Source organism: Mastigoproctus giganteus, chromosome 3 (genome assembly GCF_048544385.1).
Source record: "Mastigoproctus giganteus isolate SK-2022 chromosome 3, ASM4854438v1, whole genome shotgun sequence".
Taxonomy (NCBI): Eukaryota; Metazoa; Arthropoda; class Arachnida; order Uropygi; family Thelyphonidae; genus Mastigoproctus; species Mastigoproctus giganteus.
The window spans coordinates 104,931,918-104,955,244 of NC_143577.1; the positions used below are offsets into that span (position 1 = coordinate 104,931,918).

General features: G+C 39.1%; 1 protein-coding gene across 2 annotated transcripts in view; it reads right to left on the reverse strand.

The window, feature by feature from the left end:
• The window catches only part of LOC150088199 (2-oxoglutarate dehydrogenase complex component E1-like), a 497,346-nt gene that overhangs the window by 459,367 nt on the left and 14,652 nt on the right, over positions 1 to 23,327 (reverse strand). For both annotated transcript variants that reach the window (XM_090370615.1, XM_090370616.1), the window contains exon 2: positions 17,963 to 18,214. In XM_090370615.1, coding sequence (XP_090226741.1) covers positions 17,963 to 18,214 — 252 coding nt within the window. The remainder of the gene's footprint in view (positions 1 to 17,962; positions 18,215 to 23,327) is intronic.

Below are 23,327 nucleotides of genomic sequence, written 5' to 3' on the forward strand. Positions count from 1 at the left end.
GAGTAAAATACTTGAAAAAAGTGTGAAAAGGAAGCACTCTGGTGAAAATACTTCAGAGAAAAAAAGAAAAGCAATATCGATAGAAGAAAAATATGAAATTGTGAAAAGCTTTGAGCAGAATGAAAGAACATGCAATATTGTGCATGCTACAGGCCTAAATGAGGGAATGCTGAGAACAATTAGAAAGAATGCAGAAAAAATAAAAGCAACTTTCATAGCATAAACAACACAAAGTGTAACAAAATCAATTATATCACGACACAAAGAATTGGAAGAGATGGAATTTCTTTTATCTGTTTGGATAGAAGATCAAACAAAGAAGAGATCAGGAACAAGATTGCTTACGATAAAAGCAAAGGCATTGGCAATATTTGAAGACCTCAGAAATAAAGCTGCAAACTCTCAAGAAGTGCCTCCCTTTACTGCCAGTAGTGGCTGGTTCAATAATTTCAGGAAACTTCACACTTTCCATAATGTGAAATTATCAGGTGAAGCTGCGAGTGCAGATGAAGCAGCAGCAAAGGCATTTCCGCCAATGCTAAAAAACCTGAGAAAGAGGGCTATACACTGGACCAAATTTTCAACTTTGATGAAACTGGACTGTATTGGAAAAAAAATGCCATCATGTACATATATCTCAAGAGAGGAAGCATGAGCTCCAGGTTTCAAGGTGCTAAGGATAGACTGACCATTATGTTAGGAGCAAATGCAAGTGGCGACTTGAAACTAAAGCCTGTTGTTGTTTATCATGCAGCCAATCCACGAGCGTTAAAAGGGACGTAAGGACTACCCTAGGTGTTTACTTTAGGAACGAGCGTTAAAAGGGACGTAAGGACTACCCTAGGTGTTTACTTTAGGAACGAGCGTTAAAAGGGACGTAAGGACTACCCTAGGTGTTTACTTTAGGAACAGCAGAAGAGGGTAGATGACAGGGCAGATCTTCACTGACCTTCAACTAGATGTGTTTCGAAGCTACTGCAAAAAGAAAAATTTGGATTTCGAGATTTTAATTATTTTGGACAATGCACCAAGTCACCCTCCAACCCTTGCTGAACTGTCACCAAACATTAAAATCCTGTTTTTGCCACCAAACACAACATCTCTTATCCAGACCAAGAGTAATTGCTGCTTTTAAGTACTATTACACAAGACACACATTTAAGATGCTGATGGCAGAAACATAGGGTGAAAATGCACCAACAGTTAAAGACTTCTGGAAATTATTCAACATAAAGAATGCAATTTACATAATTGTGGAGGCTTGGAATGAAGTGACAAAAGAATGCTTATGTGGTGTTTGGCGGCCTCTTTTACCAGATTTTATTCGTAATTTTAAAGGCATTGATCCTGTAAACAAGCTTCCTAAATTAAAAGCACATTGTGTTGCCCTCACAAAGCAAGATGGCTTTGAGGAATTGGAGGAAGAAGATTTAGAAGAATTGCTTCAGTCTCATGAAGAAGAACTTTCAACTGAAGAACTGCAACAACTTGTTGCTGGAGGACAGGTGGAAGATGAGGAAGACGGCGAAGTCGAATGCCTGAACGCCACCATAAAACAGCTTTCTATTTCAGAGTTATCTTTAGTTTTAAATTCATTTGAGAAAAGTATGGAATGGCTAGAAGATAACGATTATTATGCAGAAAGAAGCAGAAGAGCATTTCATACAATTCGATCTGCTTTGGAACCATATAAGAAGCTGCTTTGTGAAAGAAGGAAGATTGTGAAACATCAGAAACTAGATGTCTTTTTTATGAAAACACCCAAGAAAGCGACAGAAAATGAGCCACAGCCCTGTAATTCTGGCGTGACCACATTTCGTCCAGTCCTCATCAGCATCTCCTCCACCTCCCAGTTCTGATAATGATGACGACCTGCTGCCATATTTCCCCATAATTCTGCTGCTTCAACCCTTTCCCTCAAGCTGTCTTCATTTATTTTTTAAGGTAAGAATCTAAATTTAAATGATTAAATTATTAATTTTACAATTTTCAACTGTATAAGTGTTTTATTACGATTATTTATTGTGTTTATTGTTTTGGTTACAAATGTGTCCAATCTTGGGTGGTTGGCACCTAACCCTATTTTTCCCATAGGGCTTGTTGTTTATATTACACGATTTTGCTTGCACGAGGGTTTCTAGGAACACAACTATTGTGTTATACGAGAACTGACTATACTTACTTAGAAGGATTGTTCATGTGAAGACTGTGTGTGTGTGTGTGTGTGTGTGTGTGTGTGTGTGTGTGTGTGTGTGTGTGTGTGTGTGTGTGTGTGTGTGTGTGTACACCTGTGGGGTCAAGATTGTCTGGTATTCTCGTAGGTAAATGAAGAAACTGTGTGAGGTCATTAATAATTGCAAAAGCCTCAGCATCCTGACAAGCTTGTTCCGTGTGAAAAGTAGTTTCAAGGAAAGAAAGTCAGAGTTCCAACTGATTAGTGAAGTTGGGAGATGAAAACAGATGCAAAAAGATGTATCTGACAAAATGGGGTCGAGAGTGAGGTTTTAAGGCAAATAAGATCAAAAAAGAAAAGATTCCAAATTAGGAAAACAGCCGACTAGGAATTTGATTAGGAATTTAACAGGGAATATCAGAGCAGATCTAAGCCCAAGTACCACCTCTGAAGCCAAAGGAATTGCAGAGCAAATAATTAAAACAAGTGAGATGAATAGTGGTTGAGATAACCAATAATTGGATTCTGTTAGTAAAAGTAAGTGGACTTGGCAGACTGTAGGTGGGAATAGACATCACTGAAATTGTAACTGAGACGGCATAATTCTGCGAGGTTTAGATCTTTTTTCACAGATAAGTTTGTTCTATTGGTTTGACTATTCGTGATGCATTCAGTTGAAAAAAAGGCAAAAGACAAGTAAGAAGTAATGGAATTTTAGTAATGAAATTTTTGGATATGGCATACACACACACCAGTAATATACAGAGCAACTTGACAATGTGGCCTCAAAAACAACCCTTGCATATACACTACTAGACTCCTTTGTAAATAGCTGCAGAGTAGATGCAGTGAGATTATACACTAGCTGATCCAGATGTCTCCTAGAGAGTTACCAAGAAGTTTGGTCCAGTGGGCGATCTAGTGGCCAGCCTTCGAAAACTGTTTCACAGCTATACCTCAAAATGCAAGTTATACTGGATCTCACCATGGTCGCTCATAACCTCAAACCACATCAATCATACTGTATGATGGAAGAGATAGGGTTGGCAGAGTTTTATTCTGAAGACTAAACATGGATTACACCATTTCAAGCTTCCAGTGATATTACACCAGTTGATGAGAGTCATCTATGAACTAGGGGTTGAGGTGTGGTGTGGACACACCACCTCAACCCCTAGTTATGGTGATTCACTCCTTTGTGGTCACCTCCAGTAAGCTAAGTGCAGTGCTTCCTTTTTCTGCAGATTCTTAATGCATGAATAATCACTACTGATAATCAGATCAAGAGTACTCTCTCTCTGGTTGCCTCTCAAACATGCTGCTGTAGAAAACAGTCATCCATTAAATCCACAAAAGTCTTGTCCGTGTGTGAGTGACCAAAACACAAGTTCATATTTGGAAAGTTAAAATCCCCCATTATAAGATATTCTGATTTACTGGCCTACTCTATTTCTCTGTACAGTTGTTTGTTGTTCTCATCAGAGTCTTTAGGCCTATAACACACATCTACTGTCATTTTTTCTTTTGGAGTGCTTAAGTCACACCAAACTGACTAAACATCGCACTGACCACCCATATCAACTGGATGCACTGCCTTAAATTTTGTGTATTTCCTAACTAACAGCATAACCCATCTTCCCTTCCTATTCTGTCAGTCCTTTCCTATACAGGGTGGGAACCATGAACGGAAATTCTATATATGGTGGGAACTACTGGAAACAATAACTCTTGGGGAGTGAGATCATTAATAATTGCAAAAGCCTCAGCATCCTCCACCAGCTTGTTCCCTGTGAAAAGTAGTTCCAAGGAAAGTAGTTACAGCAATGGTCTTCAAACTTTTTTGGTCACACATCCTTATTTTACTTAAAAGGACTAGCGTGCACCTCGGAATAAAAAAATTAAACATATAAGTTTAATATATTTTTTTATTTATAAATCATTTACATGGAAGGCATTATATCTAAAATCACATTTATAAAATCACATATAATTTTAAAAGATCACAAATAAAAAAATACAAAATAAAATTAAATTGAAGTTCAAGCACAAAATGATATCAAATGATTAATGTGACAAGTGTAGTAAATGTAATGTAACACTATTTGTTTTATTCATAAACAATTTAACGGTATGCATTATATCTAGAATCACATATATAAAATCACATCATTTGAAAATATCACGATCTAATTCGATACAAAAATACAAAAAGAAACTGAAATTAAAGTACAAAGTGGTATAAATGAAATCAACAGCATTTTTTAGTGGGAACAATGTGCATGAATATTTTTCATTATTGTTGTGTATTTTGATTTCATATTTTGGGACGCAGCTACCCGAAGATCTCTTTACAAGTTAAGTTTATTTCTAAACGTGGTTTTAATAATAATCATTGCAGAGAAAGTCACCTCATACAGGTACATTGATCCAAATTGAAATTAAACTGGTCCTTGAGGTTGTCACAGACATTCTCTCAGATAGGCCAGACAAGCTGTACTTGCTACTTGGGAGTATAAAATGCTGATGGAACTGATATTCGGGTGACACTCAAGTCAAGTGTACCCAATTTCAGGGAAGTCCGGACGGTCTGTGACAGCCAAATCCTCTCCTGCACCTTCACGATGGTGGGACTGTTAGTAATCCTGGGTATAACCACCATGCACAAGTAAGTGGCGGGTAACCAACCAGTTGTGAACCAACGTAAGCAAGGATCGAGGTGTGGTGTCCACACCACATGGAGGAATGCCGCCCCTCTATGTTACCAGGCAGTACTAGGTAATAGATGACTCTCATCAACCGGTGCAATACCACCACTTTGCTTAATGGAGGCTTCAAGTGGTGGAACCCATGTTTAGTCTCTAGAGCTAAATTCTGGTCAACCCTTCCGTATCTCTTCCATCATGCAGTACGATTGATGACTTTTGAGGTTATGATGAACGTCGTGGCAAGATCCAATATTCCTTACATTTCGAGGGTACAGCTCTAAAACGGTGTTCGCAGGCCAGCCGCTAGTTAGTTCACTGGACCGAATCTATTGGTACCTCTCTAAGAGACTTCCGGATCAGTTAGTGTATAATCTTGCTACCTCTACTCTGCCAGACAGTGACTGGAGGGAGTCCGATTAGTGTGTATGCAGGGAGCATTGTCGAGGCCACATTTTGTCAAGGATCAGAGTATATTCTTACCATGTGTACACCATATCCAACAATTTCGTTACTTCATACAGCTTGTCCCACCCACTTTTTCTTACTATTGAATACAGCATGAATTGTCAAACTAATAGAGCAAGCTTATCGGCAAAAAGGTCTAAACCCCCCAAACACTTCCTAATTCATTTCACAAATATACGTGGTCTCAATTCTAATCTCAATAATATCCATTTCCACTTGCAGTCTGCCAAACCCCATGTACTTTTTCTGACAGAATCTCAGTTATTGGTTGATTCAACTACTGCTCATCTCAGATGCCCAAATTATTTGCTTTATGCTTTTGCCTCAAAGGTTGTTGTTTGTTATTTGGTTTTTAGGCGCATTAGCAACTAAGGTCATATTGCTCCGCGAATATGCAGTGGTCTGAACTTTCCGCATTCTCCACCTCAAAGGTGGTACTTGTGCATATGTCCATTCTGATATTCCCTGTCAGAGACTTGGCAATTTGGAATCTCCTCCTCTTTGATCTTCTCTGGCTTAAAAAATGTATACTTCATTGTGTCAAATTCATCTGTTGTCTCTACTGTTCTCCCAACTCCACTAATCAACTGGAGCTCTTTGACTTCCTCTCTTTGCAACTTGACTTTTTCCAGTCCAACTTTCCTAACAGTGAGGTAATTTTCTTTGGTGATTTTAATGTTCACAACTCCAGCTGGCTTCCGTTTTCTAGTCACACCGACCCAGCTGGTCGAGATGCTGAGGCTTTTGCAATTACTAATGACCTTGCACAGATTGTTCACTTACCTACAAGAATACCGGACAATCCTAATCATACAGCCAGCACGCTTGATCTTTTTCTCACAAACAACCCTTCTAAGTACACGGTCGAAGTGAGAGGTCCTTTAGGCCCTTCAGATCACAACTTAGTGATTGTCTCTTCTCCAATGGAGCCTTTATCTCATGGCTATTCTCAACCTCGTATTGTTTGGCATTACAAGAATGCAAAATGGGATGACCTGCAAGATTTCTTTTCTTCTTTTCCTTGGTCGGATTACTGTTTCAAAACTTCTGATGTGAACGTTTGCTCAGATCGTGTCAGTGAAATTATTCTTGCAGTAATGGAATCCTTTATCCCACACTCCACTATGAAATCTCGTCCTTTATCTAAACCTTGGTTTTCCAATAAATGTGCTACGGCTCTTCAAGAGAAGAATGTTGCATATCGTAACTGGCTTGTTTCTAATTCTTCAGTTTCATTTTCTGCCTACACCAAAGCTCACAACAATTGTAAAGCAGATATTAATCAGTTCAAACTAGAGTTTGAAAAGGCTAGGAGAAGAACATTTGCTTCTTGCCCTAATGGTAGCCGAGCATTCCGGTCTCTTGCCAAAGCTATTGGCCGCAACTTTTACCCAACTCTGCTTCCACCTCTGTCTAAACCAAATGGTTCTGTTGTCACTTCAGTCAAGAATAAAGCTGACCTGCTAGCATCCCATTTTATTTTCAACTCGTGTATCTTGGTAAAACACCTCCCACCATTCCCAACACGCTCCATTCAATGCCTCCTGTACTCTTCCGTCAAAAGGATGTCAGAAGGATTTTGACGAATCTTGATGCTAAGAAAGTTCCAGGTCCCGATGGTATTTCTCACTTGTTCTCAAAACCTGTGCTCCTGAACTTACTCCTATTCTTTGCCACCTTTTTTCACTTTCTTATTCCAAAGGTGTTTTTCTTCTGCTTGGAAATTTGCTCATATCCAGTCAATTCCTAAAAAGAATGACAAATCCCTCCCATCCAATTATCGTCCCATTGCAATTACTTCTACTCTTTCTAAAGTAATGGAGAAATCAATTAACCACCAACTCTTAAACTCCTAGAAACCTTCTGTCTAATCAACGATCGCCAGTATGGATTCCGTCAGTGTCGATCCACTGGTGATATTCTGGCTTATGTTATCCATTTATGGACTAATTCAATGGAAAGGTTCGGTGAAACACAAGTAGTTGCTCTTGACATCTCAAAGACTTTCAATCGTGTTTGGCATAAAGGTCTTCTAAACAAGCTTCTATCTTATGGTTTGCCAACTGTTTTTTATAATTGGTTATCCAGTTTTTTCTGAGATAGCTCACTGAGGGTGATGGTAGATGGCTCTCTGTCTTCTAACTTCTCCCCTAATTCTGGTGTCCCCCAAGGTTCAGTTCTTTCCTCCACTCTTTTCCTCTTGTATATTAATGACCTTCTTCCATTGACTGGAAATCCTATCCATAGTTTTGCCGATGATAACACATTGCATTCCACTTTCCATTTTCAGAAACCTTGCCCTGCTCAATCAGCTTCAACTTCTCGGAAATCTGCTACCAATTCCTTAAATGGAGTCTTCAGGTAATTCTCCAGTGGGGCAAAGACAACTTAGTTGATTTCAACCCTTCTAAAACTCAGTCTTGTCTTATATCTTGCAAAAAGGATTCTTCTGCTCCTATGCTTATATTTAGTGACACTCCGATTTCTAGGCAAAATGATATATCTCTTTTGGGGATTACCCTGACTTCTAATCTCTCTTGGCACAAGCACATTACAAATATTGCTTCCTCTGCATCTAAAAAACTTGGTTTTCTCTTTCGCTCTCGGCGTTACTTTTCTTCCAAACAGCTGCTCACTCTGTATAAATCGCAAATCCGCCCTGCCATGAAATATTGTTCCCACATCTGGGGTGGTGCCCCCAAAACCTCTCTCAGGCTTCTTGATTCCATTCAGAAGAGGGCAGTTAGGTTAATTAATGATTCATCTCTAACAGAGTCTCTTCACTCGCTGTCTCATAGATGTACTGTTTCTGCTGCATGCATCTTCTACAGATACATCTATGAGCACTGTTCTTCCGAATTGGCTTCTATAATTCCCGCTCTCTCTTTCAAAACAGTCGAAACACGTGCCGCTACAAGCCATCATCCATTTACTGTCTAACTTCAAACTCACAGAACCAATTTTTCATCTTCATCGTTTATTCATTCAACTGCCGTTCTCTCCAGAGAACGGCAGTTGAATGAATAAAGTTGTAATTTTCAGGAAATACGTACGAAGGAAGGTTGTTCCAACAACCTTCCTTCGTACGTATTTCCTGAAAATTACAGTCTACAGAATTCCAAGTCCAATGTCAACAAATATCTGCTTTTGTCTTCTCAACCTCCAACCCAAGCACGGTACTAAGTACTATAGGTTCTAATACCTCTCGTGTTTGGGGTTTACATAAAAAAAAAAAAAATGGAAGGATCGTATCACTGCATTACTCACTCTGCTTACCAAATCACCCATGGATCATCCTAAACCCAAACTCACAGAACCAACTTTTCATCTTCATCGTTTATTCATTCAACTGCCGTTTTCTGGAACAACCTTCCTTTGTATGTATTTCCTGAAAATTATAGTCTATAGAAGTCCAAGTCCAATGTCAACAAATATCTTCTTTCGTCTTCTCAACCTCCAACCCAAGCACGGTACTAAGTACTATAGGTACTATACCTCTCGTGTTTGGGGTTTACGTAAAAAAAAAAAAAAAAAAAAAAAAATGGAAGGATTGTATCACTGCATTACTCACTCTGCTTACCAAATCACCCCATGGATCATCCTAACTACCATCATGTAACTACTATCAAGGCTAAAGGCAAGGGTTTTTGTAAAGGTGACTAGAGCGGTCTCAGACAGTTTTTAAATTCTGTACAGTGGTTTCAGTTTTTAAATTCTGTACAGTGGGATCAACTGATGATGTTACCAAGGTTGAATTCTAAATGGGAAGCCTTCAGGGCCTTAATCTTGGAGGCTACTAGGCTTTTCATACCAACTAAGAAGTATTGTTCAAAGTTCAGGTCTAAATGGATGTCAGATGAATTAATGAGGCTCGTGGTAGGGAAGAAAAATGTATGGGATGCATATAAATTATCAGGTTACACAAAAGCCTATGGCAGATATAAGCTTGTCTGTAATCAAATCACAAAGGAGATTAGACATGTGAAGGTAGATTATGAGAAATCTTTGGCAAAGTATGCAAAGAAAAACAGCAAAGAGTTCTTTATTTATGTAAACTCTAGAAGGAAAGGGATGAATCAGATTGGACTATTTAACATAAATGGGTTGACCATTGATGATCATACTCAGATAGCTGATAAACTGAATAGGTATTTTGCATCTTCATTCACACATGAGGAGTTATTCAATGAGGCGAATTACAAACGTTTATCAAATTCTAACAGGGAGCTAAGTGATTTTGTAATAACTGAGAGCAAAGTGGAGGAGAAATTGTTGAAATTAAACATAAGGAAGGCATGTGGGGTGGATGGTATCTATACAGTTATATTAAAGGGGGCCACAAAGGAAGTAAGCAAACCCTTAACCATAATTATGACAGCTTCCTTGGACTCAGGGAAGGTTCCCATGGATTTGGAGGTGTGCAAATGCATCACCAATTCACAAAGGGGGTTCACAAGGTGACACAAGTAACTATAGACCTGTTACCTTGCATTCCAGGAAAAATAATGGAGTCACTGGTTAAAGAAGCATTGCAGGATCATCCAGACAAGACTGCAGTAATAGTTAAGACAGCATGGGTTTGTTAAAGGGAGGTCTTCTCTGACCAATTTGATTGAATACTATGATGTGGTCACAAAGGAACTGAATATTAAAAACAAGTTTCATATCATATACTTGGATTAGTAGTAGTAGTAGTGGCATGTGATGCAAGAAAGCAAGTGTATGAGCTTATGCAGCATCAGCCAAAAAAAAAAAAAAAATTTACAAAACAAATTCCTCTAAATGTTTGTCCAGTTCCTCCTTAAATTTATTTAACCTATCAACTTCCACAATGACAGATGGAAGTTTGTTCCAGCAATTAACCACCTGCTGGCTAAAGGCAAATTTCTGCACATCTATTCTACATCTGTCTTTCCTTAATTTGAATTTATGCCTCCTTATGTTCGTAATCTGAACAAGTGGAAGAATCCCATCAGAATTCAGCGTGCTCAACCCATGTACACTTCCATATACCATATACATCAGATCACCGTGCAGGTGCCCTGTCTCCAGCCACTGCAATTTGCAGAACTTCAGCCTCTCTTAGTAAGAGGATCCCTTCATTCCCCTCACCAATCTTGTTGCCCTTCTCCGTACATGCTCAAGCAAATCTACATCTTTCCTAAAGTGAGGCCTCCAGACCCGTACGCAGTACTCAAGGCATGGCCTGACCATTGCCTTATACAAAGGGATAATCACCTCCTTTTCCCTGCTAGCAAAATTCCTATATATATCATTGACAAAACTCCATGACCTGCCCTGGTACCCTGTCTGCATTGCTCAGAAAACGTCATATCTGACTGCACAATTACTCCCAGGTCTTTTTCATTTTCTACCACCTTAGTGTAATACCACACAGTTGGTACGTTTCTCTGGGGTTACTTCTTCCCATATGCAGTAATTGGCATTTGTGAAGGTTAAACTTCGGTTGCCACTTCTCAGTCCATCTGCCCAAATTTTCTAGATCCCGTTGCAGTAGCACACTGCCATTACTGTCATTAACAACCCTGCCAACCTTTGTATCACCTGCAAACTTTGACACTAAGCCTGATATACCTTCATCAATATCCTTGATAAATAAACAAAACAGTGGACCCAACACCGAACCCTGTGGGACTCCACTAATAACATTAGTCCAGAATTTCAGGAAAGCTTTTGATACTGTTTCACATGGAAGACTGCTGTACAAATTGGAGAGGTATGGCATTAAGGGTAAGTCGCTACAATGGATAAAGGGATGGTTGAGTGGGAGACAACAGAGAGTGGTAATCAATGGACACTGCTCTTCGTAGATAAATGTTATTAGTGGAATTCTCCAGGGTTCGGTGCTGGGCCATTGTTGTTTTGTGTATTAATCAATGATAATAATTAAAGTATATCAGGATTAATGTACAAGTTTGCAGATGATACAAAGGTTGGCAGGGTTGTTAACGACAGTAAAGACAGTTTGCTACTCCAATTGGATCTAGATAAGTTGGGCAAATGGGCTGAGAAGTGGCAACTAAAGTTTAACAATGACAAATGTAAAGTACAGCATATAGGTAGCAATAACTCAAGTGCAACATACCAACTGTGTGGTACTACAATCAGGGAAGTGGAAAGTGAAAAAAAACGTAGGGGTAATTGGGCAGTCAAATATGAAGTTTGCTGAAGGGTGCAGATGGGCTGCCAGGGCAGGTCATGGAGTCTTGTCAATGATATATAGGAATTTTGTAGCAGGGCCAGGGAGGTGATTATCCCGTTGTACAAGGCAATGGTCAGGCCACACCTAGAGTACTGTTTACTGGTCTGGAGGCCTCCTTTTAGGAAGGATCTAGAGTTGCTAGAACAAGTACAAAGAAGGACAACAAGATTGGTGAGGGAAACAAAGGGGTGTTCTTACCAAGGAAGGTTTAAATTCTGCAAATTGCAGTGCCTGGAGAATAGGTACCTGCAAGGTGATCTGATTGAAGTATAAGGCCTTGAATGGGTTGAGCAAGCTGACTGCTGATGGGATTCTTCCTCTTGCTGAGATTAAGAACCTGAGGGGGCATAGATTCAAATTGAGAAGAGACAGTTGTAGAATGGATGTGCGGAAGTTTGCCTTTAGCAGCGGGTGGTTGATTGGTGGAACAGACTTCCATCTTTTGTTGTGGAAGTTGATAGCCTAAATAAAGGTCATATGATTGCAGTGTATAAGGCCCTGAATGGTTTGAGCAGGCTCAATGCTGATAGAATTCTTCCATTTGCTCAGATTACGAATCTGAGATGGCATAAATTCAAATTGAGAAAGACAGTTGCAGAATAGATGCGCAACAATTTGCCTTTAGCCAGCGGGTAGTTGATTGCTGGAACAGACTTCCATCTGTTGTTGTGGAGGAAGTTGATATCTTAAATAAATTTAAGGCTATACTAGACAAACATTTGGATTGACCGGATGGATGAAATGGGAACGGTTTTTTTTTTTTTTTAGCTCATGCTGTATAAGCTTCCTTTCTTGTATCATATTCCTCAAGTAATGCTAAGATTCTCTCTCTTAAATTTCAGGATACTCATCTTTGATTTAAATCCAGAACTCATCTATATATTCAATTTGTTTCATTTTACGAGGTCAGTCACGTGAAATTGATGGTAACTGTTCTTCTTCAATTGCTGTGAACCACAGGAGATGAACATAAAAGGGTCCTGATGCAGTCGAAATTCTCTATATTTAGCAATGGAAAGTATTTTTCAATGTTGTTTTCCACTACTTCTAATTGATCAGTTACGAGAGCAGTGATATCCTTTTTACAGGTTTCAGTTTTTTTACAGATTTCAGTTATTAATGAAAACATATCAAGATTTTGTCTTCTTGCTCTGTTTGTAAAAATTGTTCTTTTCTTCTGATTGAAAGAAAACTTTTATTTCACCTTTTAATTCATAGACAAGAAACAATACTTTTTCAACGATAGAGCACCACTATTACAGACATCCATGTGACTTCAATGAAAGTTATAATTTCTAAGTAGCCTACAAGGCTAAAAAATATATTTTTTTTGCCTTGTAGGTACTTGTTCCTCGATGTTAGAAGAAATTTCGATTATTCTTCTTCTTCAAATAATGTCATTCAATAGGGGTATTTTGGCAATTTCTTTTTTTAGCTTCAGCACCAAACAATGTTCTGACAATAAAATGATAAGTTGGCAAAATAAGGGACTCTGTGACGGTGTGCAGTTTCTTTTGCAATGATTTCTACTACTTGATAAGAAGCAATCTGAACTTTTTCAGAAATTTGTATTCTTTTCTCAGAATAGTTTTCCTGCTTTTTTTGTTGGTCAAGTAATCTTTTGAAATATCTCAAATCTTTATCTACAAGATTTGCAAAGATTTTAATTTCTCTTCAATTTGCTAGGAACCATGGCATTGACGGAAAGTTTTTCACCACACACAAAGAGAGAGAGAGAACAATCCTCTTCACACGAAGAAAATACAAAACTTAAATAACAGCCCATATACTTTTGATAGCTTTGTGCCTCTTCTGTTGCATGTTCCTGCTTAAATCAAGCTGGCTTTTATCATTTGTAGGACTCCGAATATAATCCCTCTTGTAGCGTTCTCCACATCTTCTGATGAAACTTTGCATTTTACTTTTAGGGTGGCTACTTAAGCATAAAAAAGTAGCAATAAAAAATATACTACTATAATACTTCATGTAATTATATGAAAATACTCTCAACTGATTACATCTCTGTAAATCACCAAGCAAAACTGTCTGAGAATTTATTTCTCTCAAGTGAACTATCCAGTAAGCATAAGTTTCTAGATGGCATTTGCATTCAGACAGCTGGCTGAATCACTGGGCTGTGTAGTTCGGATGTTCCCATCATGAGTGCCTGTGTCTACAGAATTCCCTGTAATTGCTATATTCTTCCAATGCTGGTCTCTTGAGGTTGGAAATGCTGAGGCATTACAGGAAAGCAAGTTGAAAGCAAAATGACAGCTAGAAGGAGGTTACACACAGATCATAACTGTGCCACCAAAGAGTCATCCAGTGGAAATTCCCCAGATTCATGTTGGGAGCATGCACAGAAGACTTAATTCCATCTCCATAAAATAACTTCTCTATTATAGCTGGCTAGCACAAACTCCCAACAAACAGGTGATAGCACACAGGAGTAAATTTTTTATTTTTCTTACAAATCTGTCCTTTTAAATTTTTAGTTAAACTCAAAGCACACCAGCACATTATTATATAAATGATAAAATATATGACATTTTATATGATATAATAATTTTGAATCAGCTACGGCCGTTCAAACAGTCTATATGGACATCATTAGAATGAATGGGGGGGAAAGTCACTGAAAACCTTTTTCCAGTGTTGTTTGGCTGTAGGAAAACCACGGTAATTACATAAAATATTGTCAGTTTTAACACAATTTTATTCCAACTTCACAATTAAGTTCCAGAGGTGTCAAAAGCCAGCAAGGGACCTAGGACAAATGACCTCACCAAGCCTGTCTTCACTTTCTTTCCTCTTTTCTGTAACTCATAGCTGTAGTCCAGACCCCCTACTCAATTTTCAGATCCAGGATATTCAAATCCTCCAATGTCTCTCTCCTACCCCAATCCTTCTATTCAGTTCATAATCTGTACATTCATTAATCCACTCTAGCAGTTAGTATTAGTATTGGTAGTGGCAAATTATGCAAGCTTATAAGGAATCAGTCAAAAAAAAACCTCAGGTATCCACACTCTCCAAGAATTTGTCAAGTTCTTTAAATTTATTAAAACCACCTATATCCACAACAACAACGGATGGAAATTTGTTCAACAATCAACCACCTGCTAACTTCCACACACCTATTCTGCAACCATCCATCTCAATTTGAATTTATGCATCTCGCATATACAAGGTGTCTCAAAAATATTGGTACAAACATTTAGGGGAGGTAGGTAATATCTAAAGGAATATGAATCGCATAGGAACCCACAACAGGAAATGTCACAGGAAAGTAGTAGCAGAGGCACAAGAAGCAGAAATGACACAAGACAGTAATGTGGCAAACATTTATTTGACATAATATTAACGATGGAGTACGAGATGTATGCATTTCATGATGTTACAACAGATACTCGAAGGTTCCACCATGAGACACGATGCATGCGTGACACCAATGCAGCATGGATTGGCGGACACAGTCGAACACACCTGGAGTTTCTTTGACAGTAGCAGCAGCGCAGATGAGTCTCGTCACAAGATCCATTTCCGTTTCCACAGGCAATTCATACACGATAGATTTGAGGGTCTCCCAACAGAAAGAAATCAAGACTCAATAAATCAGGTGAGCGTGGGGTCCACACAACGGGTCCACCACGGCCAATCCATCAACGCCTAAAACACCTGTTCAAATGGTCACAAACACACCTTCCATAATGGGCAGGCACCCCGTCATGTTGAAACCAAATGTTGCGTCTCACATTTGCTGGAACATCGTCAAGTAACCCTAGTAGAACTTGTTCAAGAAAGATCCGATATTTAGCGGAGTTCATGCGGGATGGTAACAGATATGGGCTGACTAAGCAGTCACCGACCATATCTGCCCACACATTTATTGTGAAGCGATGTTGTGCCGCATGGGAGCGCACACCGTGTTGGTTGTCGTGAGCCCACACGAGCATTGTGCTGATTGAATAAGCCTTCCCGAGTGCAATAAGCCTCATCCATGAACAAAACATGGGCTGGAAAATTCAAGTCGAACACTTTCTTGGAGAAACCGCTGCGCAAAAGCCACACGTGCAAGATGATCTTGGGGGTGTAAGGAATCGTCATGCCAGACATGCTGTACACTGCAATGAGACACTCCTAAGGCAGAGGCAACGGCACATGTGCTGGTAGTAGGATTATTCTGGACGGCATTCAACACACTTTCTTCCATGGCAGGAGTTCGCATCGAACGTGGTCTGCCCGCACTACTCCTGCTACCTCTAAATGACCCATAATCACACAAATTTTTGATGCACACGTGCAAACAAACGGTGATCCGGTACATGTCTGTCTGGGAAGCATTCTCCATAAATTCATTGAGCGGCTCGTCCATTGCCCTCTGCTAATCCATACACTAGGTGCTGTCTACCAGCTCACAGTCCGTATATCGATGCATGCTCTTCATGCGGCGACTACTGCTTGAATGAGTAAACCAGAAATTTTCCCTCTCATGAACTGATGAACAGCACCGACTGAAATGGGTTCCTATGCGATTCACATTCATTTAGATGTTACCTACCTCCCCTAAACGTTTGTACCAATATTTTTGAGACACCCTGTATAGTCAAATAAAAGAAAGAAAGCCATCAACATTTTGCTTACTCAATTCATTCAAAGCATTAAGCACCTCAATCAGATCTCCACACATGCACCATTTCAAGATGCTACAAATCCAATAATTGGATAGATTACTGGAATTACTGATTTACTTGCCCACTAGCAGGGTCCTCAATAGTTAATCCATTGACATCAAGTGCCACAACATGATTTTACCCATTCCTTCTACTGTTAATATAAGCATATAAGTCTTTGCTGCTGTTATTTTCCAGAGACTTCTCACAACCTGCCTTAACACCCAGGGTCCTGAGCTGGATATCATCATTCTTCTCTTTCTTGGTGATTCCCTTCTACTTCTGATTGACTCTGATACTCTCACTCTCTCTCTCTCTGTAACCTTTTTTTGGCTGGTGCAGCATAAGCCTCAGGCTTCCTTGCACTAGCTAGCAATAATAAAGTATTAATTTATAATTCCACCAAAGAAACGTATATTATTTGCAAGCAACACTGTCATTTACCAATTTGGGAGGCAATATTGTTATTTGGTTTTTAGGAGCATTAGCAACTAAGGCCATATTGCTCCGGGATATGCGGTGGTCATTCCCTGACCTTTCTGCACCCTCCGTATTTGGTGGTGACGGGCTCGAACCCCGGTCTAATCAAGAAGCGTGTGCTACGCACTGCTGCTCCTTCCCACCTGGCTACAGAGGCGCCTGGGAGGCAATAACCAACATAGCAAAAGTAATAAGTAATGTAAAGTAAGGCAATAAGTAAGGTAAAACATAAGTATTTCAGAAGTTTTTTTTTTATCTACAATTTAAAAAAATCAGTTTTGAGCAACCAGGATACCTATAACAATGAATTGAACCTACCAAAATGAAAGATAATTTTGCATCCCCCCCCAAGGAATTTAACCAAATCTGAGGAAATAATTGGAACAAAAATTATTACAACCTCAAGTATAGAGGATACACAGCACTCACATGGTGAGTGCTGTGTATACCACCACACCGGTGCAATACCACCACTTTGCTTATTGGAGGCTTGAAGTGGTGAAACTCATGTTTATTCTCTAGAGCAAAGTTTCCGGCGCGCACCCCCCCCCCATACTTCTCTTTCAACCCATGCACGGTACTAAGTACTATAGGTTTTGATACCTTTCATGTTTGGGATTTTCATAAAAAAAACCAAAAAAAAACACCATAAAATGAAAGCATTTTTCAAGTTAGCAGGATTAACCAAAAGATGAAACGGCCAATATAATTAAGGAAGGAATTTAATGAATTAAACTGATGAAGGAACAGATAAATTCACTTCTTTTTAAAGAAGTAGTAAAATAAAAAAAAGATATCATCAATAATAACATTACTTAATAAAATGCATTTCTTATCACCTGATAATGTAATGAACCAGTCTGTTGATAAAGAACTAATCATATCAAGGATTTCTCATCTGAAAAAAGGACCCCAATCAATTCACCAAAGTCCTCCAAAAAATAAAAATAAAAAAAAAAATAATTTTTTTTTAGTGAAGAGAAGTATTTTCTTTCCAACATCAGCATTAATGCATGTTAAAATTTCCCTGGATTTAGTATGTGATACGGTGAGTTCACTATTTTTTATGGTTACTGAAACTCTTTGTTACTACATTCAGCAAAATTTGGTCACAAATTTTTTCATTTCACAAAATTTAATCTAATAATATTTAGCTAAATATCATTAGATTTGGAATGTCTGGTTTGAACTGATATTATAATTGTACTCATTAAAGAAGAAAAAAATATTACTGAAAGCTAACCTGATATGAGCGAATCACAGCTTGTACAGAGAGATGGTCTTCGATTTCACGAGCAGCAACATGAGGATGTGTGCTGTCTGGCATATGACTAACAACTGCAACAGCTCCTGGAGGGTATAGAGGTGAAGGTAAGTAAGCAGGTTGGTAGAATGAAATATGCTGATGTGAGAGAGGAACAAGGGAGGGTGGACGCTGGTATGCTTCTCCTGGTTTAGCACCTCCAGATGCATTTCGAAAAAATGCATCCCAAGACTGTCGATATAAAAGTATTTCAAAATATTATTAATATATATTTGTGAAAGAAGGCTCAAATGGAGCTACAAGTCAGAATCATTAAACTAAGCAGTAGTGGGATAACACTGCCCTTACAAAATGGCATTAAAAATAATCCTAAAAATAATGATATAGAACTGCAAGATATAGAAACCACAATAGAAGACTGTAAAGCAACTCAGTTGTTATTCTTAACATTAATCTTATAACCAAAATATACAATAATCAAAATAACTCTTATTTCAAAACAATATATCTTGAAAAAAGGCTGAAATTACAAATGTCGAGGGAATGTGAGAATATAAATATCACAACACAAAATAAATGTGCAACAAACATTAATTTTGCAATCTCATTCTGATTAATTGCAGTCTAAGAAATAAATTCAGTTTGTCCAGTAAAAGCAGCAGTTGAGTATATTTAATGACAGTACTTTTCGAGATGACAAATCTCTTCATCAGCTGTAGAAGTACATACACACAAATATATAAATATAAAAATAACTCTTGATTTTTTAAGGAGTCCTTATGTGCTGTAATGTAATAACTAGATCGTATGTATAGCTTAGCTTAATTTTCAGCACTCACCTCTGAGTGCTGAAAATTAAGCTAAGCTATACATACAATCTATATAAAAATAACATAAAAACATTAGGAATGGAATAAGCAGCAAGTGCTTGAGTGAAAGAGTGCACACATAGATGCATAAATGCTGAATCACTTATTACATAGCATTAGCAGAGGCATATGATGCAAGGAAGAAAGCTTATACAGCATCAGCCAAAAAAAAAAATCTTACCATTTCACCCATCCAGTCACAGCAAATGTTTGTCCAGTTCAGCCTTAAATTTATTTAAGCTATCAACTTCCACAACAACAGATGAAAGTCTGCTCCAGCAATCAACTACCCACTGGCTAACGGCAAACTTCCACACATCTATTCTGCAACTATCTTTCTCTCAATTTGAATCTATGCTCCCTAAGGTTCTTAATCTGAGCAAGCGGAAGTATCCCATCAGCACTGAGCCTGATCAAACCATTCAAGGCCTTATACAACTCGATCAGATCACATCACAGGTGCCAAGTCTCCAGCTGCTGCAACTTGCAGAACTTTAGCCTTTCTTCATAAGAAAGCAACTAAGCTAGCAACTCGACATACTTCCTAAAATGAGGCCTCCAGACCTGTATCCAGTACTCAAGGTGTAGCCTGACCATTGCCTTATACAAAGGGATAATCACTTCCTTGTCTCTGCTAGCAAAATTCCTATATATCATTAACAAAACTCCATGACCTGCTCTGGTAGCCCGTGTGCACTGTTCAGAGAACTTCATATCTGACTGCACAATTATCCCCAGGTCTTTTTGATTCTCCACCTCCCTGAGGGTAGTACCATACAGTTGGTACATTTCTCTTGGGTTACTGCTACCCATATGGAGTGTTAGCATTAACAAGGGCACATGATGCAAGAAAGCAAACTTCAATAGCATCAGCCAAAAAACACACACACAAACACAACCTTCTCATTTCTTCCATCCACTTGATCCAAATGTTTGTCTAGTTCTGCCTTGAATCTATTTAAGCAACCAACTTCTAAAATGACAGTTGGAAGTTTATTTGAGATCCTATTGCAGCAGCATACTGATTAGTGTCATTAACAACCCTGCAGACCTTCGTAACATCTGCAAACTTGGACATTAAGCCTGATATATACCATCATCAATATCAATGATACTGATGATGTTATATATCAGGTATATACACACGAAACAACAATGGGCCAAGCACCAAACCCTGGGGGACTCCGCTAATAACATTAGTCCATGTAGAGCAGTGTACATTCATTAACACTCTCTGTAGTCTTCCAATCAACCATCCCTTTATCCACTGCAGTAACTTTCCCTTAATGCCATACCTCTCCAATTTGTACAGCAGTCTTCCATGTGCAACAGTATGAAAAGCTTTCATGAAATCCAAGTATATGATATCAATTATTTTTTGCATCCAGTACTTTGTGACCACATCATAGTATTCAGTCAAATTGGTCAGACAAAACTTCCCCTTAACAAACCCATGCTGTGTCTGAACTAATACTGCTGTCTTGTCTAGGTGATCCATTATTTTCCCTGGAACAGAAGTTAAACTAACAGGTCTATAATTATTTGTGTCATCCTTTGAACCCCCTTTGTGAATTGGGGAAGCATTTGCACATCTCCAGTGCATGGAGACCTCCCCTGACTCTAAGGATGGCCTAATAATTATGGCTAAGGGTTTGCTTACTTCCCTTTGCTGCCTCCATTATAACTGGATAGATTCCATCTGCCCCAGGTGCCTTTTTTATCTTCACAATTTTTTAACTTCAACAATTTCTCCTCCACTTTGCTCTCAGTTATTACAAAATCACTTATCTCCCTGTTAGTTTGATAAACTTCTGGCATTCCCCTCCTTGAATGAATAACTCTGTGTGTGAATGTAGATGCGAACTACTCATTCAGTTTATCAGCTACTTGAGCAGGATCATCAATAGCTGAACCATCTATGTTAAGTGGACCAATCTGATTCATCCCCTTCCTCCTAGAGTTTACATAAGTAAAGAACTCTTTGATGTTTTTCTTTGTGTCCGTTGTCAAAGATTTCTTGTAATCTGCCTTCACCTGCCTAACTTCCTTTGTGGCTTGATTACACTACTAGCTTATATCTGCCATAGGCTTCTGTGTTGCCTGATAATTTGTATGCATCCCATGCATTTTTCTTTTCTGCCGCGAGCTGCATTAATTCATTCGACATCCATTTAGGCCTGAACCTTGAACACTATTTCTTAGTTGGTATGAAAAGCCTAGTAGCCTCCAAGATTAAGTCCGTGAAGGCTTTCCATTTAGAATTCACAGTTTGTAATATCATCAGTTGTTCCCACTCTATAGAATTTAAAAACTGTCTGAGACCACTGTGGTCACCTTTACGAAAACAAAAAGCCTTCCCTTAACCCTTGATGGTAGTTATATCATTAAGAAAATCCCTTATCAGTACACTGTGATCACTGTCACCTAGTGGTTTGTTTATCTGCAAATTCTTAATGCATGAATAATCACTGTTGATAATCAGATCAAGGGTATTACTTCCACTGGTTGCCCCTCGAACATGTTGCTGTAGAAAGCAATCCTCCAATAAATCCACAAAAGCTTTTCTGGCATGCAAGTGACCAACCCACAAGTTCCAGACAACATCTGAAAAGTTAAAATCCCCCATTACAAGACATTCTGATTTACTGGCCCATTCTATTTCTCTCCACAACTGTTCATTGTACTCATCAGGGTCACCAGAGTCTGACTTCTACTCACACCAAACGACTCAACATTGCACTGTCCACCCATGTCAAATGGATGCACTTCCTTAGATATTATGTGTTTCTTAACTAACAGCATAACCCTCCTCCCTTCCTACCCTGTCTGTTCTTTCGGTGCACAAAAATTCTGCACTGCTTATATCTATGTGACACCATGTCGTTGTAAACCCAACAATATCTGCCTTTGATGTCTTCGTCAGCCCTTCAAATTCATCAATTTTATTTACTATACTTCTAGCATTAGTGTACATGCAAGTATGTATGCACTTGTTCTTACTCTTAGTTACCCTAACACAGCTCATGTATCTACTTGTTCCATGATGACTCCCAGCGGTTCTTGAAGTCTTCAGCAACTTAAACTCTAGTCTGCTGCACATTACAATAGAAGCAGTGCAAGAATCATTTTCGCCTCTGCCTGTGGCTACCGTTAATCTTTTAGTCTGTGAATCCTCCCCCACAATCAAGCAGTTTTTCGACCCATCTAACACTGCCTCGATAGCATCAGCAAATATTAATGCACCCTTTCTATTTAAGTGTATCCCATCCCTGTAGAAACAGTCTCTCCTGTTAGCAAGCACAGACCACGCTGAAAAAAATTTTACTCCATGAGCTTTGCACAATCTCCCCAAGGCCAAATTGTTTGACAAGGCTCTCATCATATACTCTCTCCTATTGTGTCTGGGCAGAATTGCAGATACTTTCAAATTTAACCGTAACTCATGACTTTCTTCCAGCACAGACCTGTACTTGTTAAGTAAATCTGCAGACCTCTTACTCTTAAGGTCATTAGTGCCAAAGTGTAAAACAATATCACCTTTTGTGCCCTTAAAAGATGATATCTGATCTGCTCTACAACGTTATCAACTTTTGCCCCTGGCAGACATACCCTGGTCCTATTCCACCTATTCTTTTTTGCACAATATATTCTCCATTTCCCTGAGAACAGAGTCACCAACAATAACTAGTTCCTGTGGGACCGCAGCATTCTGCCTTGGAGTTTGCCTCTGTGTTGCCTGATGCACAGGAGTGAGCTCTGGCATTGAGTTGGGCAGCTGAGAGCTTGATGGGCCCCCCCTCATGTTAATATCTTCGAGGGCATTTACCCCTACCCCTCAAACTCTCATAGACACCCATCAGAACGCTGAGTTTGTGCCTAATTTTTTCAGTCTGTGCACCTAGCGCACACAAAGACATCCTCCTTGGCTAGATCATGTCCTGTTCTAGACAGGTCTGCAAACATTTCACGCATTATTTTAGATTGTGATGCGTTGGGGAATCACCCCCCCTTCGGTTCTCCGATGAGCCACAGCACACTGGCTATTCTGTGAACGCTGCTTTGCTGCTCTAGTCTGGGTCATGATTCCATTAAGTATAATTTAATTAACAAGATACGCACCCTGTACCAACAACAATAGGTGCCTGTTGTTGATACGGGGTGCATATATGGGCTGACTGCCAGCTTTGTCATGGAACACTACAGACTCCAAAATTGGGTGTAGTCATACACCTCTATTGCAGTTTAAAATGCTGTGTCAAATAGATATGTATAGTCACTCCAACTACACAAGGTGATAATAGTGACGGGATTGATCAACCACCTCGCTGTCGCAACTGGGATTGAGGTCATGTTGCATCAACCAAAAATGCACTGCAACTGCAGAATGTAAAGAGTTGCCTTGGTGAACCCTATCATTTTCCCTGAGGCAGTCCTGGAGCCTCCCAGAGCTTTCCCCAACATAGCAGCTACCACAA